This window comes from Durio zibethinus, chromosome 4 (genome assembly GCF_047325235.1).
Source record: "Durio zibethinus cultivar Kanyao isolate XHJ-2024 chromosome 4, ASM4732523v1, whole genome shotgun sequence".
NCBI lineage: Eukaryota > Viridiplantae > Streptophyta > Magnoliopsida > Malvales > Malvaceae > Durio > Durio zibethinus.
Window position 1 is genome coordinate 14598321 of NC_143165.1, and position 8555 is coordinate 14606875.

General features: G+C 33.2%; 1 protein-coding gene and 1 pseudogene across 3 annotated transcripts; one reads left to right on the top strand and one right to left on the bottom strand.

Moving 5' to 3' along the window:
- Nucleotides 1–801: 801 nt before the first annotated feature.
- LOC111287293 (non-functional NADPH-dependent codeinone reductase 2-like) lies at nt 802–2660 on the top strand. Of its 2 annotated transcripts, none has more exons than XM_089759754.1 (4): nt 802–1318; nt 1425–1668; nt 1786–1935; nt 2276–2660. In XM_089759754.1, exons 1-4 carry the CDS (start codon nt 981–983, stop codon nt 2498–2500), a joined length of 957 nt encoding a protein of 318 aa, XP_089615880.1. In that variant the 5' UTR covers nt 802–980; the 3' UTR covers nt 2501–2660. The 2 variants fall into 2 exon arrangements, with proteins under 2 accessions (XP_089615880.1, XP_022733469.2); XM_022877734.2 differs by having other exon boundaries at nt 804–1318; nt 1756–1935.
- Nucleotides 2661–3178: 518 nt separating this feature from the next.
- LOC111287292 (uncharacterized) lies at nt 3179–6869 on the bottom strand (annotated as a pseudogene). Its single transcript, XR_016341630.1, has 7 exons — nt 6180–6869; nt 5564–5704; nt 5101–5475; nt 4353–4595; nt 4104–4196; nt 3658–3858; nt 3179–3571 (listed from the first exon to the last, which is right to left on the bottom strand). The product of XR_016341630.1 is annotated as an uncharacterized LOC111287292 (transcript).
- Between the last annotated feature and the right edge of the window lie 1686 nt (nt 6870–8555).

The following is an 8555-nucleotide window of genomic DNA, read 5'->3' on the forward strand; positions in this document are numbered from 1 at the left end:
GAATAAATTGTGTTCTAGATCTGCTATGTCCACATCTCTTGTAATCCTCCATATGTTAGTTTTAGCGTTGTTTTCATTACCTCTTTGTTGAACGGTCGGTATGCGAGCAGCTTGCCAACCATCCATGCCTCCGTTTTATCCGCCTTGTTTCCTGTTTCACCCACCGTTGTTTCGACCCCCTCTCTTTCTTCTTCTGTTAAACACAGGTTCTGCCATAGGTTGTCTAAATTTGCTACTGTACTCATTGTTTTGTGATGACTAAACTGACTTCTACGGGAACTCTAACTACTCCTTAAAGGTCAGCCGACGTACTGTCTTGAGATCTACTCGCTTGCATATACAATACTGGCTTACTTCTACAGAGCATAGCTCTCAGAAGACTAATTGAAGCATATTTCGTACTCTCTTTTTCTCTCAACCACCGAGCTGATTGAATGCTAAAGGTAATATTTTATAATATTCCTTAATTACAGTTAAATGCAATATTAAAAATAAGATATTGTAAATTGTTAATATTCTAAAAAGAATACATAACATCTTTATTTATATATAAAAGATTTTTATTAATTAAAAGTAGAATTTCAAATAATATTGTAATTGTATCATAATTTTTAATATTATTTAATTATAATATAATAATTTTAATATTACGTTCAAATATATAATTTTAAAATATTACAGAATATTACCTTTAAAGATAACATGGACTTCGATAATCTAAGTTTGGGTGAAGGGCTCACATCATGCCCCTCGCGCGTAGTCAAAAGTCTTATAACATCCAAGAAGTCGAAACAGCTCAGCCTCTTATCTTTTTTTGTTTGTGCACAAGCTCAGCCTCTTATCTTTTTTTGTTTGTGCACAAGCTCAGCCTTTCCTTTATAATACCAGGGCTTTGCACTTGATTTATTCACATTTCGACAGAAACAAAAGCAGAACTTAGAGTTGTTGGCAAAACTAGATCAACAGGGCAAATTAAGCAGATGGAAAGCAGTTTGGAGGCAACCTTTTTTAGGATTCCAGAACAGGTTTTGAGCTCAAGTGGGCAGAGAATGCCGCGTTTGGGCTTTGGCACGGCAGTCTACCCACTCGTACCACCACAAGTTACAAAGCAGGCGATTCTCCAAGCAATTGAGCTTGGTTATAGGCACTTTGATACAGCTTCCATATACGGAACAGAGCAGCCGCTTGGTGAAGCAATCAAAGGAGCAATTTCGCTTGGCTTAATTAAATCTCGAAAAGAGCTCTTCATCACTTCGAAGCTGTGGTGCAGCGATGGTCATGGAGAACTTGTTCTCCCTGCTCTTCACAGGAGCTTACAGTAAGATATATATTGCCCTCTTAGTTGCATGCATTTCCTCCGTCTCGATACATATATATTGACCACTGACATAGTAAATTCTTTGTCTAAACTGTTTTTCATGAAGAAATCTCAAGTTGGAGTACCTCGATCTCTATCTTATTCACTGGCCTATTAGCATAAAGCCAGGGATTTACGAATTACCGATAAGGAAGGAAGACTTACTCCCTATGGATTTCGGTTCCGTGTGGGCAGCGATGGAAGATTGCCAGAGGCTTGGCCTCACAAAGTCCATTGGTGTCTGCAATTTTTCCTGCAAAAAATTAGCTGACATCCTTTCCTTTGCAGAGATCCCTCCGGATGTTAATCAGGTATACCTATCCCTGATACACACTCGCATTCAATCTGGTTTGAACATTGGAGTTGAGATAGGTGAAGTTGTTAACAATTTTTGCTAGGTGGAATTCAATCCGCTGTGGAACCAAAAGAAGCTAAGAGAGTTTTGCAATGCAAATGGGATCCTTTTAGAAGGTTACTCTCCATTGGGAGCCGCAGGGACCCCTTGGGGCACCAATAGAGTTCTGGAGTGTGAAGTGCTGCAGGAAATTGCCAAGGCAAAAGGAAAGACAGTTGCTCAGGTGCTTTTTTCCTTAGCCAAAGTTGTAGTAGTGCTATGGCTAGTGGGATATCCAGAATTTTTTTAGAGTGTCTACTTATACTATAGATAAATTAAAAATTGACGATGGATTTATTAATTTTATCTTCGAAAAGGGTGTTCAAAGAAGATTTTTGAAAGTGTCCAGAAAAAATTTGCTTTTAAATTATCTGGTTTTTCAATTTTTTGGGTGCCTTATGAACGCCCTACCTTTGCTACTGGATCCTCCTCTAGCTATGGTTTTATCTCCTTTTCTCTATCTGTTTTGAAATTTTGGATGAATGGAAGACAATGTAAAAGGTTGATTGCTAATCAAAAAACAGATATGTCTGAGATGGGGATATGAACAAGGTGCGAGTATATTAGTAAAGAGCTTCAATGGTGAGAGGATGAAGCAAAACCTTGAGATATTCAATTGGTCATTGAGCGAGGACGAGCTGAAAAGGATCCATGAACTCCCACAAAGCAGGGGATGCGATGGAGAACTTTTTACCTCCCAATATGGACCTTTCAAGACAATCGAGGAGTTTTGGGATGGAGAAATTTGATTTAGATTTTGGAATATTTTTTCATCCGCTGTCCAAATATTTTCATTGCTAATAATAATAATAATAATAATAATATTATTATTATTATTATTATTATTATTATTTCTAATGTATCGAAGTCACGTACTAGTAGTAGAAAATATTTAAACCTTTGGCTTTAGAGTTTAGAAAGATAAAAAAAAGACCGGCCTACAATAAATATTGCTGCTAGCTGTATAAATAGAATAAGAATTTCTTGTTGTATCTTTTCATATTAAACATATGTAAAATATAAAAATTATCATGTTATAATCGATATTAACTAACCAAATATGAGACATTTTTTTATCAAACTCATTTACAAAATTGTCAATGACTTAAAAGCTTAGAATTTACCCAAATCTAAAGCCGAACCAGCTTTCCTAGGAAGCTTGCCCAAAGTTCAAGCCAATCCTTCTACAACGAGTCTCCTTTTTAAAAACAATGATTTGACGATTAAAACGACGATTCCTAGGCTAATTAGACGAGCAGGTACTGCCAGGTTAGATCTCCCAAAACGACCACCAAACAATGTCTAACGTAAAATGAATAACGTGATCAAAAAGCTTGCCGCTGATATGAGTTCCAGCTCGCTTGCAATAATTCCAAAAGCACTGATTCAGATGTTTGTGATCACGAATGCGTAATGTAACAAACTAGTACATAAATGTCGTTGACTTTCGTAACATTGAAAATATTATTACAGAAATTGAGTATATCTAGCAGGAATCTGGAAGCATAAATAGAGCTAGTACAGTTGTAGACCAATTCCAGAAAGGCGTCTTAGCATTTGATACAAACGTGAGTGGGAGCACTAGTCTACAAGCAGATTGCAATCAAACTTAACATCTCGTGGGCCTATCATAAATTGGAGGTAAGGATGGGCAATTCATTCATGTTGACATATGGCTCTATGGTGTTATAATGTGGCAATTCCATCCAATACTCACCAAGAATCTGACAGAATGGAAGCCCGTCATTCTCGTTGTTGCACCAACTAGGCAGGCGAGTTTGGTTGTTCTCGAAAATTTTAAGCATGTAGGCATCACGAATCTGTAAATAAAAAGTCATGTCATACCCTGTAAGATCAAGTCAAAACAATATTGAAATTAAAGGAAGACAAAAGTACTGATACTTACAGTGAATTCTGTTGCTTGGATTGAGTTAGAAATAGGACCAAAGACTCCAGCCTCTTTATACATCTCAAGGACAAAGGAAACACATGTTGTTAACTTTCCATTACTGTATACCCATTCATCTTGTTCTGGGATGGTGAGTAATTGATCAAAGGCTATGCCACGCCTTTCAGTCTCCTCTAAAATTCCATACAAATCCAAATCCTACGGAAATAGGTAGAGTTCAAAATAATAAATGCATCAGCTCATGCAAAGTCTCACCTAATCCAAACAACTCCACCATCACAGATTATCTAATTAACCCATATCTTCCCATGATCCTGAATTGGTGAAAGTCCAAAATCATTTATTAGAGAGAGAGAGAGAGAGCGGGAAGATGGGGGATTCACTATTTCTCATAAAGTAACAGTTATAGACTTATAAAAGTAACAGAGGTATAAGCACGATACCTCAGTCCCTAACCGCTTATTTAGTGCTTCATTCCACAAATTTGCAGCATATGTTGGCTGCACTCTAGTCCACATAAACATGACAGAAATGACCTGCAATCAAAATTGTCAAGTTAGGAGTTGGGAAACAACCTTCATTTAGCAAGCTCAGTATCTCAATGTTTTGCCAGTAAATCCATCTGCTCATCCTGAGCAAAACTTCAGCAGAGCATACTCAAGATGCAGAGAATGATCAGAGAAGATGCCTACCAAGTGAGCATCAATAGGTGGGGGATAGTTGTCAGCTACAGTGTCTATCCAACTAAATATCACGTTGTGATAGCCATATGGCTTGCCTGACATGCTCCGAGCATACTGCCAAGCTGCGGTGGAGTTGAACTTTGCACGTATATCTGGATGTAAAGGAAGCAAGGCTATGTGTGGATTAAAACTGTCCTTCAGTGACAACTCCCACCATTCATCCCATGGAATAACCACTGTAATTTCTTCACCCTGCAAAATTCATGCAAGCAAATGGCATAAGAAAGAAAGCCCTAAATAAAATATCTCAATAACATGGCAACCATAATCTCTATTAAAAATCCCAATTTTTAATGTGTATCTCGTATCTTCATATATTTTCTTTCCTAGGCAAAAGTACCTACCAAATCATACCAAATTTTCACAACCTCGCTCATTCTAATTCAAAACACTCTCCTCCTGCATACCTCTCAACCCAACCAAAGGAAGAGGGAGAAGAAGGAGCCCAACAAAAAAGTTGAAGTCAAATTGATACGGTGAGATCAACTTCTGACAATAGTTAAAGGGTGATGATACATCATACATCAACTAGATAAGGTATCAAAACCATAAGTTAGCGAATCCTGGACAGCATTTGAACACCTATAAATTTTCCTCTCACCGGAAATCGTAGGACTAATGAAGAGGAAAGGAAGCAAAGAGAAACAAATAAATAAATAAATATACAATCTGCATTCACGTGTTATTTATAGCATACCTTTTCATTTCAACGTCCTGATTCAGCAACCCATAGATTACCCATGTCATCCTTCAAGCAAACCGCAGTATGACCAGCAAACGCTCCAGTCACCCATTTTTCTAATGTCTCAAATCCCCCCCCCCCCCCCCCCCAACCACGGATCTTTGACACTGCCAAAAAGTCACCAGAATGCACTTCTTCTGGATTTATCATTGCACGCCATGGCTTAGGATGCTTTTCAAATGAAGCACCCATGCGTGTTTTCATAAAAGCAAGGTTCGCATTCTGACCCCAGATAGTATTAGAAAACAGAGGCAACACATCTACTAAAGAAAGCAATATGCCAAGCATTCCAGATGGCATTAGAAATACAGAGATCCCATTCCGCTTTACCTGCTCAAAAATGAATCATAATTGTCATTTCCATGCATCAAGCATGTTATCAATAATATTTAATGACATAAAATTAATCAAAACATACATATTCCAACTCAGCAGTGTCTTCCCAAGAATCAAATTTCAATGTGTGCTCTCGAGCAGAAAAGTAGTAATCCCAAGTAACCTTGTAAGGTGTCGCAAAAACATAAAGATCCATACAGGTCCAGCTGTGCGCTTTAGATGTCTGTAAAAGAACATTTTTTATAGTTCAAAACGAAAATCAACACTCCAAATTTAACCGTAGTATGTAAAACAAATTAAACAATCACCCTTATCTTAGAGACTCAAGAGAAGAGATACCAACCAAAATTTCAATTTGGGATTTGAAGTCTAATAAGGAAAATAAAAAGATTCCAAGTTTATACAAAGTATTTAAAGCTGCTAAAACTTATTACAACATCAGTAACCATAGTCTACTAAACATACATGAATAACCTTAAATAAATTCCATAACCCATAATTAGCATTGTAATATTAGGAAGAAAAAACAAGTCATTATTTCACACTCTAAACCAACTGAAAGAAAATGTAATTTAACTCAAAAGACATCAACAAAGAGACACATGAAAATCACTAATAACTTTTCAAGAACTTTAATTGCGGTTAAAAACTTCAATTATAACCACAGTCATAGTGATCAATAGGCCAAAGACACGAACCCTGAGATAAATAACACCACCGCCCAATCCCGAATTGATGCGATCGCTCTCCATCAACTCGAGACGAGCCTTGTTTTCGTAAAAGCAAGCTCCTTTCCAATCAATTGACCCATTGCCTGTCGTAACTGATCCAACATAAGCGGGCAACAAGTCAACGGCGCTGTGAAGATTTTTCAACACCGGCCAAGATATCTGGCGCGGAAGCACCGGGAGAACATCTTTGACACTAACGGGGGCTTTGAATGCTTGACCAAAATCTACGCCAAACCCTAACCCCAAAACACAGAAAAAAAACGATAGAAGAAAACGATGGAAGAATCGACACATGGGAAAGAAAGAACGTATAAACCGGGTTGGGATTGAGGTCCGAGAGAGGGAAAAAATTGAAAATTGCCCTAAAATTTGGGAGCCATCAGAGTTTTGGGTTGGATATTGAGAGAGAATGGTCCGTTTGGTTGTTGAGGAAATTTTGGATTAGCTTTAAAATTGACTTTCGTTCCGTTGACGACGATGGTGGAGGAGGACGGGATCCGTTTCGTTTGGCCGGCCGATTTACGGCAACGTGGCAAAAGCCGAGCTTTAAGAATTAAAAAAAAAAAAAAAAAAGTCTACGTTCGTTCGACGAAAATACGAATTACAGTTGAGTTGGAAATAACATTTCTAGGCTGAGAATTGGAATTTTGTCATTATCTTAAGAGGAAAAATTATTAGTCAAAATGTTTTAATCCCAATACTTTTTTTCTCATACGAAGAGTGTAATCTAATATATATATATATATATATATGAAATAAGATTTGTTGATGTGAATATTTACGTGGATAATTTTTTTTTTATTTTAAAAAATTATTAAAAATTTTTTTTATAATGATATACAAGATTTTTTTAATTTTAGATTATTTATCAAAAAATAAATTTTAAAATTTATTTATTTATTTAAAATTTTTAAAATTTAAATGAAAAATTAATTTAGATTTAAAATAATTAAAGGGATAAAATTATTATTTTTATTTTGATAAGATTTTATTTAAATAAATAAAATTAATTCTTATTTTTATTTATGGATTAAATCAATTTATTTAAAAAATTATTGGTTATCTAAATCTTTTTAAGATATATTTATTTGAAAATTTTAAATTATCCAAAATTTTTCTTTTTACTAAAAAAATCATTTTTATTTGTCAAATACACCTTTAAATATATCTTTTTATTTTTAAAATTTAACTTTCTAATAATTTTCTAATAATTAGTTATATGTATAAGTTTGGATATGAGATTAGTCCTAAATAATTAAATAGCGAGTGAAAAAACACAATTGTTCTTGATTTGTAATTAATGCTATAATTTGGAATGTTAATATTTTTGTTGTTTTTATAATTAAATTTATAGTATTAATAATTGTAAAGTTTGCTTGCGAAATATAAAAAACTTTAGTTATCATTTTCAATTAGGACAGTAATACATATTTTTTATTTTTTAAAATTAATTATATATATCATAAATTTTAAAAATATCAAATATAATTTTATATTAATAGATTTTATGATAATATTTTATTATTTAAAAGGATCAAATTTAATATCTTAATAATTTATAAATGATTGTTTAATATCATTTTTTAACATCAATTTGATTTTTTTTTTTTGCCGTTATTATTTAAAAGGATCAAATTTAATATCTTAATAATTTATAAATGATTGTTTAATATCATTTTTTAACATCAATTTGATTTTTTTTTTGCCATTGTTTTTCATTTTTGTATTACCTCATTTTTCTTTTTTTATTTTAAAGTGACAATTATAGAAATACTTATTTATTTTTTTAAAGCACACAGTTTTTAACTTTGACCTTATATATAATATATATATATATATTGTATATGTATATTTATATTTATATATATTATAAGATGTGAAGTTACATAAACATATATATTATTATACTTTGTAAGTGCTATCTATAAACATTTTTTCTTTACTTTTGACTCTTCACTTAATTAGGTAATATTTTTCTTTTAATTGACTTTCTTTTTTCATATATTACAAAGTGTAAAGTTATAAAAAATATGTTTTCTTTTATTTTGTAAGTATTATCTATAAACGTTTTTTCTTTATATTTGACTCTTTATTTAATCAAGTAGTATTTTTTTCCCTTAATTTAGCTTTTTTACAATATACAAAAACATTTTCATTAATAGTCCATTTGATTACATTGATTTGAACTTACTATGTATATCAAAATATTGTTATAAATAATAATAACTAATTGACTTTTGAAATCATATTTTATGTATGTAATATAGTTAATGTATCAATTAGGATTTTTATATAAAAATTTGTAATCTACTATACTTTTTCTCCTTCAAAGTCATAATACTC

Bases quoted from the DNA above. Each gene is read 5' to 3' on its own strand.
- LOC111287293 (XM_022877734.2), top strand. From the start codon at position 981: ATGGAAAGCAGTTTGGAGGCAACCTTTTTTAGGATTCCAGAACAGGTT. The intron at 1,669-1,755 runs GTATACCTATCC...AATTTTTGCTAG, and splicing joins TCCCTCCGGATGTTAATCAG to GTGGAATTCAATCCGCTGTG. The intron at 1,936-2,275 runs GTGCTTTTTTCC...ATCAAAAAACAG, and splicing joins AAGGAAAGACAGTTGCTCAG to ATATGTCTGAGATGGGGATA.